The sequence below is a fragment of the Mustela erminea genome, chromosome 18 (genome assembly GCF_009829155.1).
Source record: "Mustela erminea isolate mMusErm1 chromosome 18, mMusErm1.Pri, whole genome shotgun sequence".
Classification (NCBI taxonomy): Eukaryota; Metazoa; Chordata; class Mammalia; order Carnivora; family Mustelidae; genus Mustela; species Mustela erminea.
In genome coordinates, this window is record NC_045631.1 from 18349680 (window position 1) to 18375170 (window position 25491).

General features: G+C 37.1%; 1 protein-coding gene and 1 pseudogene across 3 annotated transcripts in view; one reads left to right on the forward strand and one right to left on the reverse strand.

Annotated features, from left to right (window-relative positions):
- Window positions 1–296: 296 nt before the first annotated feature.
- Window positions 297–25491, reverse strand: part of NSRP1 (nuclear speckle splicing regulatory protein 1) — a 58060-nt gene continuing 32865 nt past the window's right edge. For all 3 annotated transcript variants that reach the window (XM_032320734.1, XM_032320735.1, XM_032320733.1), the window contains 5 exons: window positions 11236–11292; window positions 6405–6533; window positions 4771–4978; window positions 3692–3800; window positions 297–1889 (listed from right to left, as the gene is read on the reverse strand). In XM_032320734.1, the coding sequence (XP_032176625.1) occupies window positions 827–1889; window positions 3692–3800; window positions 4771–4978; window positions 6405–6533; window positions 11236–11292 (1566 nt within the window). In that variant the 3' untranslated portion in view covers window positions 297–826. The remainder of the gene's footprint in view (window positions 1890–3691; window positions 3801–4770; window positions 4979–6404; window positions 6534–11235; window positions 11293–25491) is intronic.
- LOC116578593 lies at window positions 21521–21601 on the forward strand (annotated as a pseudogene).

The window sequence follows — 25491 nt, forward strand, 5'->3', positions numbered from 1 at the left end:
CGGAATTAAAGTGATTTTTTTTTAAAGATTTATTTACTTGACAGAGAGACAGCGAGAGAGGGATCACAAACAGGGAGAGTAGAAGAGGGAGAAGCAGGCTTCCCGCTGAGCAGACAGCCGGATGCAGGGCTCAATGCCAGGATCCTGGGACGATGACCTGAGCCGAACGCAGACAGACGCTTAACAACTGAGCCACCCAGGCGCCCCAATTAAAGTGATTTTTTTTTTAATTGAAAAAAAAGAGGAACTGCAGCATAAATGGGTGACATACTTTTAAAATAAACTATGTGCATGAATTAAATGTACAAACACTTCACTATTTTTATTTGCATTTAAGCCAAATGCGCTGTGAGATAGTTACTTAGGATATCTGATCCATATTTTATCCATTAACACAAATTTCAGAACGTAAAGTATAACAATAGTTTCTACTTTATTGTTCAAATCCACATATTTTTATCCAGAATACAGTATTTATAAAATAGCTCCTGCAACAAAACCAACATTATTAGGGGGTTGTTTGAATTATTTTTTAATGGCTATAGTAGAGCCCACTGTCCTCATTAAGTAAATATAGGGATTTAACATTCTTTAAGTTGCTTGAATACAAACAAGAATGTGGTACTGATAATTAAATATGTATCAATTCATTCAAACATTCAAGATAAAAGGACTTATTTTTTTACTTAAACCAAAAATGAATTTTGAAAATATATTTAAAAATGCCGTCCCAACCACTGTTAACACACTCCTTTATGCCTTCACAAAGTATGGTCCAGGAGTTACAATTTTTGTGCTTCCACATTTCTTTCTATTTGGGCAGTTATCAGTCATCTTCTTTCTCAATATATGTCTTTGCATTAACCCGTGCCATTTGCCTGGCCAGGTACCTGTCTCTAGCCGACATTACAGTTTCTGCATTGCTTCGCTTTGCAAACTTGTTCCCCACCTCAGGTGGTTTCTCTTGTTCTTTGCCCATCTCTTGGCTTCCCTCTGTGAGTCTGTGTTTTGCTCCTAGGGATGTTTCAGAACTGGAGGGTTTCTCTGGGTTTCTTTCTTTGCCCTTTTCCATATTTCTCATTTTACTGGATCCTTCCTGGTCAAGAAACCTATCCTTTGCCCTAGAATTTGGGCTGCTTTCTTTTTTGTCGCGGCTTCTTTCAGAAGGTTGAACACTCACTTCCAGTTGCTCTCTATCTCTGTACCTATCGCTGCGTTCGTATCTTTCTTTCCTAGGCTTCATACGCTCTTCCTTTTCTTTGCTTTTCTCCTCTTTCTCTCCTCCTCTCTCACTGTGTCGGTTGTGATCATTTCGTTGTCTATCTCGGTCTTGTTCTCTTGGGGAGTATTTCTCCCTGTCTTTCTCCCTTTTCCAAGCTCTGTCATTTCTTTCTCTTTGGTCTCTTCCCCTCAGTTTCTCTTCATATTCATGCCTCTTCCAGTGAGAATCTCTATGACTGGCCTCTCTGTGCCTGTGAGAATCCTTCTTTTCTTTTCGGTAATCATGGTCAGTGTAATAGTTTTCATGATCCCTGGACTGTCTCTCTTGGTGCTGATCTTCCCTTTTCTCATGAACTCTTGACTTGGACCTTTTTGTGTGGCATTTGGTACCATGCTCTCTTTCTTCACTAGAAGACCGTGAGTGTGCTTGACTTCTCTGATGCTTGGAGTCACTCTCAGAGGTCTCTGTGACCTTTTTCCTCCTGCAGTTCACTTTATTATTTTCTTCCATTTCATCATTCTCCCTATTAGCATCAAAGTCACTGTCTGCATCTGGGTTTTCCTCTGCTTGCCCAACAGTTTGGACATTGCTTTTCTCAGGTGGTATTCTGTGGTCCGAACTTACTTCATCCGAATAACCTCTTGATTTCTCTTCCTTTATCCCAGATCTTAAAACAGATAATATAACACAAAATGCCACATTATCACTAGAGTAAGCACATGAAGTGGTCACGTAATTTTTCTCAATACTTAAACCAATGTAACGACTAAATGCAAAAAGGTGCTATTTACCCTGTAAACATCTACGAACTATTATTTTCCAACCATTCAGAGTATTTTCAGAAAAAGTTAGAAGTAAAATAGAGCAAATTAGCCTTTCTATATTGGACCACTAGAACCTTCAAGCATAAGTCTGTTTAAGGTCTTCATTTTTGTTCAGCATGATAAAGAATAATTGGGAATAGTAAGATACATTCTGGATCTAAGTGCTATTTTCACAACATGAAGTTCAAGTTGCAGCTTTGACAGATTCTTATTCCTCTCTTTTCAAAAAATTCAAGAATAGTCTTGGAAATAGCTGAAGATATTTTCACAGCAAAATGGTAGCAAAATCTAATTCTAAATATCACTACATAATTTCTTATGATTAAAAAGGCATGAGGGGTCCCTGGGTGGCTCAGTGGGTTAAGCCTCTGCCTTCACTCAGGTCATGATCTCAGGGTCCTGGGATCAAGCCCCACGTCGGGCTCTCTGCTCAGCAGGGAACCTGCTTCCCCCTTCTCTCTATGCCTGTCTCTCTGCCTATCTATGATCTCTGCCTGTCAAATAAATTAAAAAAAAAAAAAAAAGAAAGGCATGAGCATCCTAATATAACCCCTGGCACCTATCACAACAAAATAGGGATACGTGAATTCATCTGATTACAATAAAAACCACCAAAAATTATTTACATCACCTACATTTTCCCAACTGGTAAGTGTGGCTAATTTATTTACACTAGCCACACATTTATTCTTACTGATTACATAGTGATCGTACTAACAGAACTGTGGTTCTCTGGGAATTGCTGGCAGAACTGTCTTGGCTAAAGGATCATTTAATAGCTAGGAATTCCATTATTAGACTCTGAAAAAAGTACAACTAAAAAATGACATTATGGAATTTCATGGCTGGCCTCACAACTATTCCAGACTCTAATAGAAATTCTAATTTTCTACTCAAAAATCTCTCTTCAAATATACTTCCTTAGACTCCTAATTTTCATCAGTTTTGTAATCAAACCCAGAATTTGGCAGGGGGAGGGAAGGTGGAGTATAAATCTAATTCTGGCTCTTCAACCCTAATTCTACTCTTTCCTTTTCCTAGCAACACAGACTTAGATCCTCTAATCTCAATGTTTTTCTTCCAAAAAACCATTTTACTCAGGTACAAGCTTAGGACAAATTCTCCTTTTTAACTTCAGCTTTATATGTATGATAGTCATTTCACCATTCCTACGATACCTTATGATTTTATCAAAAAACCCCTCCAACCCTTATTTTCTATGACAGTGCTAATGGATGTATCTACAGAATAGTAATGTTCATATCTGTGCCATCTAATATGGTTGCCATTACCCAAATGTGACAATTGAGTATTTGTAATGTAGCTACATATTAGGTAGTACGTTCCTAGCCCTTGATATGTGAATCTTCTGTTTTATAGAGGCCAAGTTCTATTTACGAAAATAAACCACTTCCCTTATATACTATTTGAATATACATGTAGGATTACTGCAGAACAGAAATAAGTAATCTGTGGGTTTTTAATTAAGAAAGTGTAAATCCCTAACAATTTCATTAGGTCAGGTTTGGCTGACGACACAATATGCAATACTGCATTCCTTTATCTTTCAGAGGGTTAAAGTGATCCCATAATCACAGATCATGAATGGAATCTTTCTTCTACTATTCCATATGCCACGTCTTACCTGGCTTCACGAAAGCTGCATGTAGGTACTTCCTCTTCACCAACTGCTTGATTTAACAAGTGTCTATAAAATCCACTGAGATCTTTCTGCTTGGTTACATCCAAACGTGCTAAGAGGAGGCAAGCAAAGTGAGAGAAATATATTCAACAAGGCATAACACAGTTCAGTTTTTCAGATACAGACAATGTAACATACATAGTGTATAAACTACTCTCTAGAGCTAGTTAGCAAACTATAGCCTGCAGACCAAATGTGGCTCACTGTTTTTGTAAATAAATTTTTATTGGAATGTAGACTTGTTCACTTATTGTTCAAGGCTGCTTTTGCATTAAAAAGGCAGAACTGAGTAGCTTCAGCAGAGATCATATGGTACACAAAGCCTAAAATATTTACTTATCTAAGTCCTTCACAGAAAATCTGCCAACTGATATTCTATATAAACACATAATACATGCTTAGAATATTATAGATTTGATTTTCTTCTATTTAAAATTGATGAGCATCTTCTAATTAAGCTATTTATAAACATACAATGCACTTAGGTCTTGGGAAATGACCATGAGTACGAAATACTGAAGTAAAGCATTAAGACATTCTCTGGCTCCTGCACATCTTTTCTCTTTCTTGAATTAACGTTACTATTTTTCTAAATGCCTACCCAGTTCCCCCAGTGATGTTACTTTAGTTTCTTAAACCCAGAAAACATAACTAGGATTTAAATCTTGATTTATAGTCCTTCTGACAAATATTGTGGTGTTACGACTTGTAATAAAGGTTTTTACATTTGGAATTATTTTCTAAGGCAATGACTTGTAATGGCTATAGTTTTAAGAAACAAAACAAGAGATGTGAATTCCAGTAGAAATAACAGTTACTAAAAGTACAGCTAAGGTTTTAGTCATCATCTTTTCTCCGTTTATTATAAAGTCACAGACTATCGTATCTACACCTTGAATTCATATAAATGAGGACCACAACATCTAGAATCTAGAAGTTCAGGGACAGAGCAAATGGTGAAACCACAGGGCAGAATTTTGCTGCTTCTGCTTCCTCCTCCCCTCTTCCCTCTTCCAGTTCACCTTCGAGTGCAGCAGCCCTTTTTTCTCTTTCTTCCTCTTCAGCTCTCTCTTGAAGTTTTTTCTTATAGGCAGATGTCACAAATGCCTCCTTATCATCAAACTCTCCCTTCTCCATTTCTCGTTCTCTCTGTATTTTCTTTTCCATTCTCTTTTCCTGTTCCTTTTTTCTGATCTCAACTGCTTTTAGTAAGTTGTGAATATATTTGGGCTAGAGGAAAAAATAAGATAATTCAGAGAAGAATCAAAGATAAAAATTAAGAATATTCTGTTTTTATCATGAATTTATTAAGATAACAATGGCTAGTCCAAATAAGTGGGACTGTCATCTTCTCAAAAAATATAAATTTATTAGCAAGACTGAAACTAAAATTCTTTTCAATAAAAATTTAAGTGTAAAGACAAATTATTCAAAATGCTATTTTACTTTTTTAAAAATCTCAAACTAATTTTTCCACTATGTTTTCACCCTTTTTACAGGTATTGTCTCAATACTTCAACAGAAAGTAAATCAGAAAGGTTCTTATTAGTTTTTCACATTAGTTGAAATACGGTTTTTTAAAAGAATAGATGGGGGTGCCTGAGTGGCTCAGTCAGCTCAGGTCTTGATCTCGTGATTGTGAGTTCAAGCCCACCAATGGGCTCTACATGGAGCCTATTTTTTAAAAAAGCTGCAATTTTACACCACCACCCTACTCGTACTACTATAAAATGTAAAGATCTTTAACAATCAGTCTGTGCTTGTGAAAGAAATAGAATGTTAGACAATTTGGACTTATATTAAGACCCCACTCTCAATCATTTTTTTGAAACTAAAAATATGCTATGTGCAGATGATTTAGCTGTCAGCCTGAAAGCAATAAAGAAATGAGAAGATGATAAAACACAAAATATGAACAGGAAGAGGAGTTAGTAAACAAAGACTTCCTAAGAAAAAATTTCAAAAATTTATTTGTGGGGCGCCTGCATGGCTCAGGCATTAAGTGTCTGCCTTCAGCTCAGATCACGATCCCAGGGTCCTGGGATGGAGCCCCGCCATCACGCTGCCTGCTCAAAGGGAAGCCTGCTTCTCCCTTTCCCACTCACCCTGCTTGTGTTCCCTCTCTCACTGTGTCTCTCTCTGTCAAATAAATAAGTAAAATATTTAAAAACAAGACAAAACATAAAACTCTGTTTTAAAAAAAAAATTTATTTGTGGTGATAAAATAAAAAATCAAAACTTAACTGTTTTTATTGTTAGATAATTTACTCATTCTTATTAGGATACCAAATGTAGGGCTTCGGGAGTTCTAAATCAAATCTATGTTATCAGGAACTAGGGGCTCTTCACACTTCAAATACCCTTATAAAAGGTTTTCCTTAGATCATTCCTCATGCTAAGATTAGATATAAAATACAGGTCAAGGGGTACCTGGGTGGCTCAGTCAGTTAAGTGTCCAACTCTTAATTTTGGCTTGGGTCATGATCTCAGGGTTTAGTGAGATCAAGCCCCATGTCAGGCTCCATAGTCAGCGGGGAGTCTGCTTGAGATTCTGTCCCTCTACCCTCCCCCCACTTGCACATTCACGCTCTTACTGTCTCTAAAACAATTAAATAAATCTTTGAGGTCAAAGAAATTTGTATTTTCAGCTACAAACCTTCCGGTCTTTTCCCAAAAGCAATTTGGGATTATTTTCTTCCTTTTTCTTCTGCATTTCATCATAAATACTGTCATATTCATATACAGTGGAATCTTCTGCAAGGGCCTTCTGGATTTCTAGTTTGGTCTAAATCAAACAAGCAAACAAACAAACATGTCTAAAAAAATATAAGCTGGCTGAAACATACCATAAAAATTCTTGGTTAACTTTTCTGAGAGAGGATCATGAATCAGATATATATTACAAAATTCAATTACATTTTAGACTAAAAATATAAACATTAGTCTGGAGCCAGACTGCCTGGGTTTGAATCCTGGCTCTATAACTTATGGGCTATTCTAAGTAAGTTTGTGAAACATCTTTTCTTGCCTCAGTTTTCATCTAAAAAAATTAGGAAAATAATTGTATCCACCTTCTAAGTTGTTGTATTATCTGCTTTATACAGTTCATTCATATATGATTTTTAAAAACAAGCAACAAACACCTCAAACCAAGAGCAGAGAACTTCTGAACTTGGCTTCACAATATTTATTTACCAATGACCTAATGCAAATATTACAGCTAAGGAAGACATTTAATAGGTTTTCCAGTGAAACAGGGAGTCGGATAATGTTGCCATCATCGGTTCTGTGCACTTGAAGACCAGATAAAAGAACAGAAGGAAAAAAAATGTTGTCTGGCTATTAAAATAACCCATTCCTTAAAAGGAATCTGAATCAGCAAAGAAGTTACACTCTCACTCTTCGCAGATGATGTGATATGCTCTGTGGAAAACCCGAAAGACTCCACACCAAAATTGTTAGAACTCATATAGGAATTTGGCAAAGTGGCAGGGTATAAAATGAATGCAAAGAAATAGCTGCATTTTTATACACTAAAAGTAAGAGAAAAAGAGAAAAGGAATCGACTCCATTTACAACTGCACCAAAAACTGTAAGGTACCTAGGAATAAACCTAGCCAAAGAGGCAAAGGATCTGAAAACTACAGAGCTCTCATGAAAGCTCCTGAGGAAAACATAAAGAAATGGAAAAACATTCCATGCTGATGGACTGGAAGAACAAATATCATTTAAAAGTCAATGCTACCTAGAGCAATTATACATTCAATGCAATCTCTATCACAATAACAACCAGCATTTTTCACAGAGCTGGAACACATAATGCTAAAATTATGCAGCCAGAAAAGACCTTGTATAATAGTCAAAGGAATGAAGAAAAAGAAAACCAAAGCTGGTGGCATCACAACTCTGGACTTCAGGCTATTACAAGGCTGTAATCATCAAGACAGTATGGTACTGGCACAAAAACAGACACACAGATCTATGGAACACAATAGAGAACCCAGAAATAGATCCTCAACTCTATGGCCAACTAATCTTCGACAAAGCAGGAAAGAATGTCCAATGGAAAACAGTCTCTTCAAAAAATGGTGCTGGGAAAACTGGACAGCCACATGCAAAAGAATGAAACTGGACCATTTTCTTACACCACACACAAAAACAGACTCAAAATGAATGAAAGACCTCAACGTGAGACAGGAATCCATCAAAATCCTTGAGGAGAACACAGGCAGCAACGTCTCTGACTTCAGCTACAGCATCTTCTTGCTAGACATGCTGCCAAAGGCAAGGGAAACAAAGGCAAAAATGAACTACTGGGACTCCAGCAAGATAAAAAGCTTCTGCACAGCAAAGGAAATAGTCAACAAAACCAAAAGACAACCTACAAATGACATGTGAGATAAAGGGCTAGTATCCAAAATCTATAAAGAACTTACCAAACTCAACACCCTAAGAATAAATAATCCAGTCAAGAAATGGGCAGAAGACATGAAAAGACATTTTCTCCAAAAAAGACATACAAGTGGCCAACACATTAAAAAAATGCTCAACATCACTCAGCATCAGGGAAATACAAATCAAGACCACAATGAGATACCACCTCACACTAGTCAGAATGGCTAAAATTAAGAAGTCAGGAAACAACAGATGTTGGCGAGGATGCGGAGAAAGGGGAACCCTCCCACACTGCTGGTGGGAATGCAAGCTATTGCAGCCACTCTGGAAAACAGCATGGAGGTTCCTCAAAAATTTGAAAATAGAGCTACCCTATGAACCAGCAATTGCACTACTGGGTATTTACCCCAAAGATACAAATGTAATAATCTGAAGGGGCACATGCACCCCAAAGATTATAGCAGCAATGTCCACAATAGCCAAACTATGGAAAGAGTCCAGATAGCCACTGAAATCTTGCCATTTACAACAACATGGATAGAATTAGAGGGAATTAGGTTAAGTGAAATAAGTCAGAGAAAGAATTATATGACTTCACTCATATGTGGAATTGAAGGGACACCTGGGTAGTTCAGTCAGTTCAGCATCTGCCTTCAGCTCAGGTCATGATCCCAGGGTACTGGAATGGAGTCCTGAGTTGGGATCTCTGCTCAACTGGGAGTCATCTTCTTCCTCTCCTTCTGCCCCTCCCGCTACATGTGCTCTTTCTCTCTCACTCTGCTCTCTCTCAACTGATAAAATCTTTAAAAAAGAATATGTGGAGGGGCGCCTGGGTTGAGCCTCTGCCTTCGGCTTGGGTCATGATCTGGGGGTCCTGGGATCGAGCCCCACTTCGGGCTCCCTGCTTGGCGGGGAGCCTGCTTCCCTCTCTCTCTCTGCCTGACTCTCTGCCTATTTGTGATCTCTGTCAAATAAATGGATAAAATATTAAAAAAAAAAAAAAGTGAAATTTAAGAAACTAACCAGAGAAGCATGGGGGAAGGGAGGGAAAAATAACACAAGACAAAATCACAGAGGAAGACAAACCATAAGACTCTTAGTCCAAACTATGGAAAGAACCTAGATGTCCATCAACAGATGAATGGATAAAGAGATGTGGTATATATATACAATGGAATACTATGCAGCCATCAAAAGAAATGAAATCTTGCCATTTGCGATGATGTGGATGGAACTAGAGGGTATTATGCTTAGTGAAATAAGTTAATCAGAGAAAGACAATTATATGATCTCCCTGATATGAGAAGTTGAGAGGCAACGTGGGGAGCCTGGGGGTAGGAAAAGAATAAATAAAACAAGATGGGATCTGGAGGGAGACAAACCATAAGAGACTCTTAATGTCACAAAACAAACTGAGGGTGGCCGGGGGAGGGGGTAGAGGGTGGGTGGTGGGGTTATGAACACTGGGGAGGTTATGTGCTATGGTGAGTGCTGTGAAGTGTGTAAACCTGGTGATTCACAGAGCTGTACCCCTGAGGCTAATAATACATTATATGTTTATAAAAAAATTATAAAAAATAAAAAAATAAAAAAAATAAATCAATTTTAGAAATGTGTGCATTAAATCATTTGAGACTGTTGAGTTACACGTTATATTCCAGTATGAAACAAAGATATTATCTTAACATTACTAAACTACGTAATTCTGTGCCCGTTCTCCAGGGTGGCAGTAAACATAATGGCTAAAAGCGTGCACTTTGCAACTGAACTGCTTGGGTTGAACTACAAGACCTCATAAAAGTCACATAAATCCTTTGCCTTCATGTCCTCAACTACAAAATGAAGACTGTAAGAGTATTAAAAAGTAGTTGCCATCTAGGTATTCTATAAGATTAAGGAATCACTGACCTCCACCTCAGAAACCAATAATACATTATATGTTAATTAAATGAAATTAAATTTTAAAAATTTAAAAATTTAAATAAAAATTACTTTTGTTATATAGCATTTCAAATAGAAAATATAGCATATACACACACCCATGCAATAAAATGCACACTCATGAATGTGTCACCCAGCTTAAGAACTAGAATATTACAACTATCTTCAAAGTTATCTATGTGTTCCTCCATGATTCCTTGTGCCTACTACAGAATTAAATAACATTCAAAATTGAATGCTTATTTTCTCTCCCCTTTTCCCCCATATATGTATATGGCTCTATATAATGTACTCTATGATGTGCTATTGTTATCAGCTTTATATAAATTGTATCAGCTTCATTAAAAAAAAGTAGTTGCTATAAAATCTGGCACATTAGAAAGCATTTAACAAATTTATCCTTATGCAGGATTCAAGGTAGAGAAGGGAGAAACAGATGTCAAAAGTTAAAGAAAGTGGAGGGGGGAAAATTAAAATTAAAAAGAAAGGTACCATGACACTGTAGCAGCTAAATCTAAGATACAATGGCATAGCAGAAAAATCAGTAGATGTTCAGGCCTAGTTCTGTAATTAGTTGTGTGATCATGAGGGGTAATGTATCCTTTTGAAGTTTCAGATTTCTTAATCAGGACCATGGGCAGGTTTGTGAGAATTTTAAAAATGTAATGTGTGTACAAAAAAGTGCTTGCAAATATGACCACAGCACTATACAAATATCAAGTATGAGGCAAATCTATTGAAAATTATCAGATATTCCCCATTCTTAGTAGATGAATTTCAAATATAAAATTATGAAACCACTTTGGTGTGAAGAAACTTTTTTTTAAGCAAGTAGGCTCTCTAGTAAGAATTATTAAACCATATAATCCACTGTTAAGACTCCTGAGTCATCTGAAAAGAGAAATGTGTTTAATCTACAACACAGCAGTGAAGAGTTAATTCTTCATTGTGCTTTTTCCTTGAAAATTTATCACAAAAAACTGAAATATATGTAAATCAAGAAACATCTTAAACATTTTCAGAAAAGAAGGGTCAAGATAAAATTATTTCTTTATACACAACTACTCTGCTCAGTCTTAGGACATAGATGCCAAAACTCATACTGAAATAATTACCTCACCAAATACATTTAATTCATTCAGCCACCTTACCTGTTTCATTGCTTGTTTCTTAGCAGCTTCCCTCTGAAGGCTTTCACTCACGGAGGTCTATAAAACATAAAAATGTTGTTACTGTTTAAGACAATTTAAAACTTCTTTTCCAGTATTCTGTTGGCAACTAGTTTCTTACTTATACGAAAAAACCAGAAAAGTATTAGGAAAAAAATATTATAATTAAATTAACATTTTCAAGGTCTTTTACCGAAACCCAAGGAAACAAATGAATTTTTTGGTAAATCAAGAGCATAGTCTGTAAGGTGTCAGAGAAAATAGAATGGTATAGGAAACAATAAGGTAACATGGCTTTTTATTCCCAACTTTACCACTAAAGCACTCAGTCTCTATGGATTTCAATTATTTTGTATGCACATGTGAATGTGAGTGTGTATGTACTGACTGGGTGGGAAAGCACTGGTTCCTTCCACCATATTTAACGGTATGATTCCCAGCAACAAAAAGCACGTTTTTTTAATTTAAAAAAAAAAAAAAGCACGTTTTTAAAAAAACATTCACCATTAAATATAGTATATCAAATTCTTAGTATATGCTTAAGGCTTAGGGGCAGCCCGAACTATCTGGGGTTATAATCATTCAATAATATGTACTAAGGCATTGTTCTAGTTCCTCTAGGCAGTAGGGAAAATAAGAACAATCTCTATCCCTGAGAGATAAATGGCCTGAGAGGGAAGACAAGTAACTAAACAGATAATTATAATATAGATGTGATAAGCTATATAATAAAGGAATTTAAAAAAAAAGGGCTGTGGGAGCAAAGAATCAAGATGGCCTTCCTAAAAGAGATATATTAGACTTTAATCAAAAAAATTTAAGACAAGGCAAGAGGTGTTTAGGAAGTGGTAACCACAAGGGCAAAAGTAAATTCACAGCTAAGAAAAAAATATATAATTAAGCTACTTAAAAAAATGCTTTCTCTTAGAAGTATAGGGTTTTGTAAATATACTAACACTGAAAAGTATACTTTAAAAGGGTGAATTTTATCTTAAATTAAGTCTACTGATGAATTTCTCTTTTATTGAAAAATATAATCCTCAGTCGTAAGACTATAGTTCTCTAGCCTATTGATATTTGCTGCTTTCAGCTGTACAGTATGAACTGGTGCTTCCTTTATTTTCCATGGCAACAAACAGAACAAAATAAATAAACCCAATTCTAGTTCCCTATGACCATGGAGATAAAGTTAATTTACAAAGGGCATACAAGTAATAGAACACATACTTAATAAATTAAAGAAAGTCGATAGGCAAAGAACTAAGGACATTTTAGGTGACAGTAAATGGACTACAACTAGACAAAAAGCTACTGATTAAAAAAACAACAAGAGCTAACATTTATTGAGCCAGGTGGTATGCTAAGTGTATTACTTGTATATTATATTTATTACTCATTTAATGCAAATTCCTGTCATGTCATAAATTTCTCATTAGAATATCAATTTTAAACATTAAAATATTATTATATTAAACATTAAAATAATATTAAAATATTAAATATTCTAATAAGCATATCTCATGAATTCTTTCCAATCTATTTTTAATGTCTCAGTCTTTCTAATCAGCATAAATTAAGTATTTTTTGATCACTGACTTAAGTTATGTTTTAAGGACTGACTAGAAGAGTAAGTCCCCAAACATTAGACTTCTACTTGCTTTTATTATTTTTTCCTATCTCTCCTCTAGTCAGTCATAGTTTACCTGCTGTTACTTTCAAACTGGTTGCTTCAACCTAAACTACTGAACTTAGAAAAATAAAACACAACTAGTACTTTTTAGACTCATATAATACAGAATAAACAAGATTGGGAAGGGCCTTTCCAATGTAAAGTATATATACTTTGAGACGTAAGAGGTTTTGTCCCCTTGTTTATAAATGTTTAAGGATGTTGTCTGTTTGTATGACCTTTGAAAAAATCAGTTATTACTTACACGGTGATAACATAATGGAGGGAGTAATTTTACAAATTCTATTCAAGGACTTGTATTCCCGGAATTCTAACAGCATCATCAGTGGATAAAGAGGTAGTGTATAAAAAGGCGAACCTAAGCTGAAAAAGGAAGATTACCTCCTTTTGAAGCTCATTTGACTCTCAGTTTTCTAACTAAAGGAACTCTGACAATGACTATTAAAGTTTTCAGGGCGCCTGGGTGGTTCAGTGTGTTGGGCCTCTGCCTTTGGCTTGGGTCACGGTCTAGGGGTCCTGGGATCGAGCCCCGTGTCGGACTCTCTGCTTGGTGGGGAGCCTGTTCCCACCCACACCCCCCGCCTGCTTCTCTGCCTACTTGTGATCTTTCTGTCAAATAAATAAAAAAAATCTTAAAAAAAAAAGTTTAAAGTTTTCACTAAAATCCCAACAAATTGAAAATATTTGGGCACCTGGGTGGCTTAGTGGGTTAAGTGTCTGCCTTCAGCTCAGGTCATGATCCCAGGGTCAGTGGGGAACCTGCTTCTCACTCTCCCTCTGTCCCCCTCCCCTCTTGTGCTTGCTGTGTCTCTTGCATACACTCACTCTCAAATAAATACATAAAATCTTTTTAAAAATTGAAAATATTTTAAGTTGAAATGCATTTAATACACCTGACCTACCCAACATCATATCTTAGCCCAACCTACCTTAAACATGTTCAGATCACTCACATTAGCTACAGTGGAGCAAAATTATCTAACACAAAGCCTACTTTGTAATATAGGGCTGAATATCTAATGTAATTTACTGAATACTGTATTGAAAGTTAGTAACAGAATGGTTAAATGGCCACAGAATAGTAGTAAGTGAATGGAGTGTTCACCCTCATGAACACATGGCTGACTGAGATGTGGTTCACCACCAATGCCCTGCATCATGACAAAAAGAGTACTGCACGTCACTAACCCAGGGAAAGATCGGAATTCAAAATTTGAAGTACAATTTCTACTGAATGCATATCACTTCTGCACTACTGTAAAGCTGAAAAATCCTAGGTCAAAGTATTCTAGGTCGGGGACCATCTATGGTTTCTATAAAAAGGAAGGAGGAACCCCTGACTGGCTCAGTTGGTACTGCATGCAGCCTGTGACCTTAGAATCACGAGTTCAAGCCCCAGGTATCACAAAACACTTTAGTTCTCGCCACAAAATATTCTAGCCTACAAATGGCCTAAGGAAAAGTAGCTGTAACATAATATGATTAAGGATGAATGTGAGTGACCTAACCATAAAATATGTCATTACTTGATTACTTTCAAAATTAGCAGGCCTGCAGACTTATCAAAAAGAAAAGAGAAAGGACCCAAATACACAAAATCATGAATGAAAGAGAAGAAATCACAACCAACACCCAAGAAATACAAACAATTATAAGAACATATTATAAGCAACTATATGCCAGCAAATTTGGTAATCTGGAAGAAATGGAGGCATTCCTAAAGACATATAAACTACCAAAACTGAACCAGGATGAAACAGACAACCTTAACAGACCCATAACCAGTAAGGAGATTGAAGCAGTCATCAAAAATCTCCCAACCAACAAGAGCCCAGAGCCAGGGCGCCTGGGTGGCTCAGTGGGTTAAGCCGCTGCCTTCGGCTCAGGTCATGATCTCAGGGTCCTGGGATCGAGTCCCACATCGGGCTCTCTGCTCAGCAGGGAGCCTGCTTCCTCCTCTCTCTCTCTGCCTGCCTCTCTGCCTACTTGTGCTCTCTCTCTGTCAAATAAATAAATAAAATCTTTAAAAAAAAAAAAAAAAAAAAAAAAAAAAGAGCCCAGAGCCAGATGGCTTCCCAGGGGAATTCTACCAAGCATTTAAAGAAAAAATATTTATTTATTTGATAGAGATCATAAGTAGGTAGAGAGGCAGGCAGAGAGAGAGGGGCGGGGGAAGCAGGCTCCCTGGTGAACAGAGAGCCCGATGTGGGTCTTGATCCCAGGACCCTGGGATCATTACCTGAGCCAAAGGCAGAGGCTTTAATCCACTGAGCCACCCAGGCACCCCATCTACCAAGCATTTAAAGAAGAATTAATTCCTATTCTCCCGAAACTGTTCCAAAAAACAGAAATGAAAGGAAAACTTCCAAAATCATTTTATGAGGCCAGCATTACCTTGATCCCAAAACCAGAAAAAGACCCCATCAAAAAAGAGAATTACAGACCAATATCCTTAATAAACACTGATACGAAAATTCTCACAAAAATACTAGCCAATAGGATCCAACTGTACATTAAAAGGATTATTCACCATGACCAAGTGGGATTTATTCCAGGGCTGCAAAGTTGGTTTAACATCTGCAAATCAATTAATGTGATACAATACATTAATAAAAGAAAGAACAAGATCCGGAGGATACTCTCAATAGACGCTGAAAAAGCATCTGACAAAGGACAACATCCTTTCTTGATCAAAACTCTTCAAAGTGTAGGGATAGAGGGTACATATCTCAATATCATCAAAGCCATCTATTAAAAAACCCACTGCGAATATCATTCTTAATGGAGAAAAACTGAGAGCTTTTCTGCCTAAGGTCAGAAACACGGCAGGGATGTCCATTATCCACCACTGCTACTCAACATAGTACTAGAATTCCAAGCCTCAGAAATCAGACAACAAAAAGAAATTTAAAGGCATTCAAATCGGCAAAGAAGTCAAACTCTCACTCTTTGCAGATGATATGATACTTCATGTGGAAAACCCAAAAGACTCCACTCCAAATCTGCTAGAACTTGTACAGGAATTCAGTAAAGTGTCAGGATACAAAATCAATGCATAACAATCAGTTGCATTTCTTTATACCAACAACAAGACAGAAAAAAGGGAAATTAAGGAGTCAACCCCATTTACAACTGCACCCCAAACCGTAAGATACCTAGGAATAAACCTAACCAAAGAGGCAAAGAACCAGTACTCAGAAAACTATAAAGTACTCATAAAAGAAACTGAGGAAACACAAAGAAATGGAAAAATATTCCATGCTTATGGATTGGAAGAACAAACATTGTGAAAATGTCTACGCCACCTAAAGCAATCTACATATTTAATGCAATCCCTATCAAAATACCATCCAGTTTTTTCAAAGAAATGGAAAAAATAATCCTAAAATTTATACTGAACCAGAAAAGACCTCAAATACCCAGAGGAATGTTAAAAAAGAAAGCCAAACTTGGCGGCATCACCATTCCAGACTTCAAGCTCTAGTACAAAGCTGTCATCATCAAGACAGCATGGTACTGGCTCTAAAACAGACACATAGATCAGTGGAACAGAATAGAGAGCCCAGAAATAGACCCTCAACTCTATGGTCAACTAATCTTCCACAAAGCAGGAAAGAATGTCCAAGGGAAAAGAGAGTCTCTTCAACAAATGGTGTTGGGAAAATTGTGGACAGCCACATGCAGAAAAATGAAACTGGACCATTTCCTTACACCACACACAAAAATAGACTCCAAATGGATGAAAGACTTTAATGTGAGACAGGAATCCACCAAAATCCTTGAGGAGAACACAGTCAGCAACCTCTTCTACCTCAGATGCAGCAAATTCTTCCTAGAAACACCGTCAAAGGCAAGAGAAGAATGGGCAAAAGTGAACTGTTAGGACTTCATCAACATCAAAAGCTTTTGCACAGCAAAGGAAACAGTCAACAAAACCAAGACAACCTACAGAATGGGAGAAGATATTTGCAAACAACATATCAGATAAAGGGCTAGTATCCAAAATCTTTAAAGAACTTATCAAACTCAACACCCAAAGAACAAATAATCCAATCAAGAAACGGGCAGAGGACATGAACAGACATTTCTGCAAAGAAGACATCCAGATGGCCAACACACACATGAAAAAGTACTCCACCTCACTCAGCATCAGGGAAATACAAATCAAAACCACAATGAGATACCACCTCATGCCAGTCAGAATGGTTACAATTAACAAGTCAGGAAATGACGGATGCTGGAAAGGATGAGGAGAAAGGGGAACCCTCCTACACTGTTGGTGGGAATGCAAACTGGTGCAGCCACTCTGGAAAACAGCATGGAGTTTCCTCAAAAAGTTGAAAACAGAGCTACCCTATGACCCAGCAATCGCACTACTGGGTATTTACCCTAAAGATAAGAATGTAGTGATCTGAAGGGGCATGTGCATCCGAATGTTTATAGCAGCAATGTCTACAAGAGCCAAACTATGGAAAGAACCTATATGTCCACCAACAGATGAATGGATAAAGATGATGTGGTATATACAATGGAATACTATGCAGTCATCAAAAGAAATGAAATCTTGCCATTTGCGATTATGTGGATGGAACTAGAGTATTATGCTGAACAAAATAAGTCAATCAGAGAAAGACAATTATCATATGATCTCCCTGATATGAGGAAGTTGAGAGACAAAGTGGGGGGTTTGGAGGGTAGGGAAGGAAAAAATGAAACAAGATGGGATTGGGAGGAAGATGAACCGTAAGAGATTCTTAATCTCACAAAACAAACTGAGGGTTGCTGGATGGAGGCGGGTAGGGAGGGGGTGGTTGGGTTATGCACACCGGGGAAGGTATGTGCTATGGTGAGTGCTGTGAAGTGTGTAAACCTGGCGATTCACAGACCTGTACCCCTACGGCTAATAATACATTTTATGTTGATAAAAAATAAAAAATTTAATTTAAAAATGGTTAAAAAAATTAGCAAACCTGCAATTATTCTAATTTTATGTTTGAAGGCCAGTTGTTCACAAAATAATAGAAGGGAGTATTTATTAATAGTGCCTTCTAATAAAACTACAAATTATCATTAGTTTCAAATGTAGGAAGATAAAAATTACTCCCTGTAAGGGCCTTTACCCTTTTTTTTTTTAAAAAAAGAGAGCATGCGAGAGAGCAAGCTCAAGTGTAGCAGGAAAGGGCAGAGGGAGGAGAAGGAGAGAAAGACTCTTAAGACCTCAAGTAGTCTCCACACCCAGCGCAAAGCCCTACCAGGAACTTGATCTCACCACCCTGAGATCATGACCTGAGCCAAAACCAAGAGTCAGCTGCTTAAGTGACTGAGCCACCCAGGTGACCCAGGCATATATCTTAAAAAAAAACATAATTCAAGTTATAAATTGGCTCTTATGTAAACATTCCAACTGTCCTAAGAGTGCAAGAACTGCTATTGTACCACACGAATCTTTCAAAATAGGTTTTGTACCAAAACCTCAGGGAAATAACCTTTTATAAAACCTGAAGTAGTAGTTCCTTGCAAATATTTCAACTTGATTCAACAAACATGTTCTGAGAGTCTACTATGTGTATAGCACTGAAAGTGGGAAAAGAGCCATATCTGATCAACATCTTAATTTTTTATGTCTAAGAGTTGGTAGGTTTCTTTTAGCTTAATTTCCAAATAAGAAATCAACATGAAGAGATAAAATGCTAGGTCCATTTTACAGATACTAATTATAACAATACCCTCTCTCCACATACACACACGGTTATCAAGTATATAAACTGCAGAAGTAGGAAAAACACCGTAACTGGCGGTTCTTAGTCTTTACTACCTCCCCTGGTAGTTTGTTTTGTGTAGAGAATAAGAATTATTTAACTGGGTACCTGGGTGGCTCAGTCGGATTAAATGGCTGCTTTCGGCTCAGGTCATGATCCCAGGGCCCTGGGATGGAGCCCTGCATCAGTGGGGGGTCTGCTTCTCCCTCTCCCTCTACCCCAACCACCAACCTGTGCTCTCTCTCACCCTACACTCTCTCACAAATAAATAAAATCTAAAAATAAAAAAATTATTTAATCAATCTCATGTTTTATTGGGATACAGTTGGACAAACATGATCTAATTAAAAGGGAAATGGTTTTTAAAACCTTCACAATTAGTTCAGATAAATGCAAGAGAAACCACATGATTTTGCATTTTTTAAAAAATTTTATTTATTTATTTGACAGACAGAGATTACAAGTAGGCAGAGAGGCAGTCAGAGAGAGGAGGAAGCAGGCTCCCTGCTAAGCAGAGAGCCCGATGCGGGGCTCAATCCCAGGACCCTAGGATCCAGCCCAATGCGGGGCTCGATCCCAGAACCCTGGGATCATGACCTGAGCCGAAGGCAGAGGCTTTAATCCACTAAGCCACCCAGGCGCCCCTGATTTTGCATTTCTTACATCACTACACAAGTTTAGATGGGTTGACTCCTGGGCTTTTGATAACTGCTAGAAGAGAAATAGCTTTATATGTATTACTAGAGCTCCTTTACTAATACACGGAATATAGTTTAATGACACCAGGAAAGAAAAAGATACCGGACTATTAATTTATATATTACCTTTCTTTAGTCACAAAATTTTTTTTTACAAAATGAAACAAAATTTTTTTAAAAAATAAAAATTCAGAAAAGGGTTCTGAATATTCTTTTTTTTTTGCAGAAATAAATCTTTTCCCATAACTAATAAGTCACAAATTTTTAAAAAATCATATATAGCCTTCTTTATTAAATAAGACATTTACCTATCCACTTATCTAAAACAGTTCTCAACTAAAGAAAAAACAGTTAAAGAATCAGTCCTTCCTCAAATGGCTTATGGCTATAATTTTTGGTTGTGCTCTGAGAACTCAGAAATGAAAACTTCCTGTTCTTTATTATTTTTCTTAACTTAGCAACAGATCATTTACTAAAGGTCCTACAACTCAGCAGTCTCTATTATGAGCTTTGTTTGTCCACATTCACATGATTCTCATTTAAGTACAAAGCTTGTTTAAGAGCTGCCAAAAATACACAAAATTTTTATTATATAAGCTCAGAATGAAAAAATGGACATGGCTATAAACAGAAAAATTTAGAAAATATAAATGACCATTAACTAAATGAAAAAATATTCAATCTTACCAATAACTAAGGAGTGAAAATGAAAATATTAACTTTTATCATCAATCAAATTGGTACAGATTTTTAAAGTTATATCATCCAATACTGGCAAGGTAATGAGTACACACTCCTATATTATGAAAGTTTGAAATGGTTCCAATTTGGCAAAGTGTATTAAAAACCTGAAAAAAATGTTTCTTTTGAACCAGTAATTATTCCACTTTCAGGAGTTTGTTGTATAGATTTTTTTAAAAAAAGATATACAAAAATATTTAGGAGCTATTATAGTTACTGTATTATATAATGGGATATCCATTCACATTAGTGAAAAACTTGAAGCAACGTTTCAACATCAGATCAGTTAATTGAGCTGTATACCCTTCAACACAAAGTTCTGCAGCCATTTAAAACCCTGTTTTCAACAACATTTAATGGTATGGGCAAATTTTAATGCTATATCCATGTTAGTCCATGTTCACTACTAATCAAGCCCTCTCATACTATGGCCACACTGCTTCTTGTGTCTTTGACCTTGATTAAAACCTTCCCATGATGTCCTCTATAATCCCTGGATTCTCATCCTCTTTGATGAACCTTCATTTCCTTGACTGAAACTGTCTCTTCACCAAAGATACCCTTTCTTCTGAGGCTGCTTATGGCTTACATACTTCACATTAGGAGGACACTGTGTCTCCTCCTGATTCTAGTGTCATACACTGTGGGTAAAAGTAAAACCTCTACTCCTTTGAAGTTCTTGCTTTATATGTAACTGTTACCTTTATCCCTTTTTACTCTCATTTTATGAATCCTTTACTACTATCTCTGACACCTTGATCTCAGTTTTCCTTTCTGCTTTATATCATGCCATCATCATCACAGATAATCCGTACAACACAATGACCTGACATTGTTTTCCTCAGGTCCAGTTATGATGGTTTCCTCTCCAAGTAGCTACCCTATCACTGTCACCCTTGTCATTATCTGTGACTGCTCCAGCTCTAAACTATAAATCTGGACAACCAAACCAACAACAACCACTACTTTCCCACCAAATTTCACTGTATAGAAGATGTACATTATCTCATATACTTGTATTGATGAAATCAGGATACACTTTATAATCAGCAGGCATCGTCTAACCGCTATTGAGCAAGAGGTATTCTTGGTAGTTGGTTCTACCTGCGTGTGTGTAAATACTAAAACAGCGTCAGCACCAAAAACCTGCAGAATGAGTATCATCAAGTGTTGGTAACATAATATTTCTCAAATTATGCAATTACATAGAGATAATTTACTCTGGAGTCCTACTTGGGCTTACTACTTAACATGCCTAGTTCATTACCTACAAATACCCTCCTTATGACCATACTTAAGCTTGATGTCAGAAAGAATGATAAATTTAGAAAAATGCAGTCATCAATGAATCTGAGTGAAGAAATAAGTTCAAAAAAGACTGATTGATCATGACTCCATCATATGCATTCCTTGGAAAATCTGAACAAAATGAGTGAGAATTCACTACAATCAAGAAAACAAACAAACAACAAAAAACCTCCAGATTTGAAAAAGTTTTAGAACCCTTAACTAATTATTTTTATTCACATTTTGCTTTTTAATATATATGTAAGAGTAACCAAAGGTAAAAATTTACATACTATTAAGTCTAAAAGAACTTTCAATATTGTATAGTAAATATATAATTAGAATTCTAACTTGTAAGAATATTATAGTTTAATTGGTGTTTTGTTAATGATGCATAAAGTAACAGTGCAACTTACAATGCTTCTGACTTCAACAGAATATATAGTTCTCCTGCTCATTTATTTCCATTATCTTTTCTTTGCTCTTACAGATGCCAGTAATCCCTTGATTTTTCTATTTTTAACTAATCTTTTTAAAAAAATTTATTTGGCACAGAGAGAGGCATCACAAGTATGCAGAGAGGCAGGCAGAGAGAGAGGGGGAAGAAGGCTCCCTGCCGAGCAGAGAGCCCAATGTGGGGCTCGATCCCAGGACCCTGGGATCATGACCCGAGCCAAAGGCAGAGGCTTTACCCCACTAAGCCACCCAGGAGCCCCTATTTTTTAATTAATTTTTAAAGTAGCGAATCTTCAACTACTCTTGCCAATAATTTAAACCCCCATTGCCCATCTTTTATACCTATTTGATAAACATGAGTCCTGAATCCATGCAACCACCTGCTGTTTATAGTAGGCATCTAAACACTCCTAGAAAATATTATTTCTTAGCTTCCAACTAAACTGGGTCCTAATGGTATTTATCAAATCTCCTCTTTTACTAATCAAGTCTCTCCTTTTTTCTCTACCAACTATATTCAGGTCTCCTCTCTTTGTAAACCTCCTACACCCTGTCAACTTTCCCTACACATGACATTACCACTACCTTTAAAAATTATTATGAAAAATTATCTACAAAAAGGGTAAAAAAAAAATAACATAGTACCTGTGAATTCATTACTCAGACTAAGAAATGGAACATTATCAATAGAGATGAAGTCAATATATATCCGTCCCTAAGTCTCATCTTCCACCCTTTCCACCCTAAATTTTGTTTATATAATCTCCTTGTTTTTGGTTAGTTTTGCTACATATGTATTAAAGGACTTCCGGACATGGCCACCCCAAAATATGCTCCATGGGCATACTGATTATTTTGAACTGAAGACATGAAAATTCCCATGTGAAAGGTGCCTTCCCGATACCAGAAGGAAGAAACAAACTTACCACTGAACATAGGGAGTCACGGCCAAGAGAAATCGAAACACCTTGTTAAAATAACTATCTTCCTTAGTCTACACATGTATTTCACTTTCCCACAATTTCTGCTGTTCAACCTAGTATATAAGCACTTAGGTCTAGTCACTTCTTTGGGTCTTCATTATTCTAGCAAGGACTCCCATGTAAATATAAAATGAGCTTTGCTTTTCTCCTGTTATTTTGTCTTATGTCACTCCCAGTCAGAGACTCTGTGATGATGGAGGAACAGTTTACCTCCCTTATTTTAGGTCTCTAAATGATTTTAATTTTGCATGATCTGAACTTTTATATATACTTCCGCTAATGAATATTTATTTGGGTTATTTCCTTTTCTTTTTCCCCCAAAGAAAGCAGCTATAAACATTGTCCCTATGTCCTGATACACATGTGTAACCATTTAGGAGAACTGCTATGTTGTAGAACATCGATCTTTAACTTCACTAAATACTGACCAACTGTTCTCCAAAGTGGTCTAATTTCTACTCCCAACTACAGTGTATAAATTTCCATTACTTAATTCTTGTGGCCATTTTATACAGTCCATACTTTTCTGTATTTTTTTCTAAGGTTTTATTTATTTAACAGAGAGAGCAAAAGAGCATAAGCAGGAGCAGCAACTGCAGGAGAGGAAGAAGCAAGCAGGCTCCCCACCAAGCAGGGAGCCCGATGCAAGGCTCAGTCAGCACCCTGGGATCACCACCTGAGCTGAAGGCAGACAGACACTCCACCATGTGAGCCACCCAGGTGCTCCTTTTTTATATTTTCTAAATGGCCTAAAGAAATATGTATTTTTTTTTAAGATTATATTTATTTATTTGACAGACAGAGATCACAAGTAGGAAGAGAGGCAGGCAGAGAGAGAGGAGGAAGCAGGCTCCCTGCTGAGCAGAGAGCCCGATGTGGGACTCGATCCCAGGACCCTGAGATCATGACCTGAGCCGAAGGCAGCGGCTTAACCCACTGAGCCACCCAGGCGCCCCAAGAAATATGTATTTTTTATATACCCAGGAAGCATTTATTCATTCACTTATGTACTTACTGGGCATATGCCATGTGCAATACACTTTTCAAGGTACTGGCCAAAAAACAATAAACAAAAACCTTTGCTGTCAATGAACTCATAAGGGCACAAAAACAGACAAGCAAAATATATGTCAGATGTACTGCACTCTATGCAAAAAAAAAAAAAAAAAAAAAAATAAAGAAAAGGTAAAGAGACTAAGGAGCAGACTGAATTTAAAATAAGACATTCAAGGAAGGTCTCAATGAGAAAGTGTCATTTGGACCAGGACCTGCAAACAGTTAAGAAAACAAGTCACAATGAGATATAAAGAACATTTTTTCAGGCACAGAGAATCGACAAGGGCATGGCTAACATGTCCAAGGAAGTGGACATGGATCAAAGAGAGTGAATGGAGACACTTACTGCAGGTATTCAGAGGGGAAACCATAGTCTGAGAGAGTCAAAGAAGTATCTATGGGGGAGGAAGATCTAAGCTAAATTTAGAAAGAAAGGTAACATAGGAAAAAAAGTTGTATTATACAAAGGAAACCCGATAAAGAAATACAATGACAGAGGGGTGCCTAGGTGGCTCAGCATCTGACTCTTGATTTCAGCTGGGTCACCCGAGGTCATGGGATCAAGCCCCACACAGGGTTTGGGCTCGGTGTGTAGTCTGCTTGGGATTGTCTCTCCCTCTTCCCCTTCCCCGACTCATGCACTCTCTCTCAAAATAAATGGAGTCTTTATTTATTTTTTTTTAAAGATTTTATTTATTTATTTGGCAGGCAGAGATCACAAGTAGTCAGAGAGGCAGGCAGAGAGAGAGGGAGAGGAGGAAGCAGGCTCCCCGCTGAGTAGAGTCCGATGCGGGGCTCGATCCCAGGACCCTGAGATCATAACCCGAGCTGAAAGCAGAGGCTTTAACCCACTGAGCCACCCAGGCACCCCTAAATGGAGTCTTAAAAAAAAAAAAAATACAATGACATAAACATGGCAAGAAGGAAGAGATCAATATGATTAAAAGCAAATGACTTCTGTATGGGTGCTAAGAACTAAAACTGGACTCAGACTACATTATGTAAAATAGAACCCTAAATGTGACGTGAAGACAAAAAAGAATTAACTTTTTATTTATTTATTTATTTATTTATTTTTTAAAAGATTTTATTTATTTATTTGTCAGAGAGAGAGAGAGCGAGCGGGAGTGAGCACAGGCAGACAGAGTGGAAGGCAGAGTCAGAGGGAGAAGCAGGCTCCCTGCGGAGCAAGGAGCCCGATGTGGGACTCGATCCCAGGACGCTGGGATCATGACCTGAGCCGAAGGCAGCTGCTTAACCAACTGAGCCACGCAGGCGTCCCGAGAATTAACTTTTTAAAACTTAATAAAAATGTCATTTAGAAAAATGATCTGGAACCAATGTAATATGGATAACAGCGAATTAGACAAAGGGCACTGAGGTTTTAAGACTATGGCACATGGGAATGGATAAATGGGATAAACCAGGTGATGCTCTAAAAGAAACAGAACTTGGAAGCAGATGGACTGAAGGAATGCAGAAAACAGGACCAAACATGGTATTAAAGTTTCTAAGCTTGGAGACTGCAGAAATAGTAATCAGAGGTAGAATCATACATGGCCTGCAGA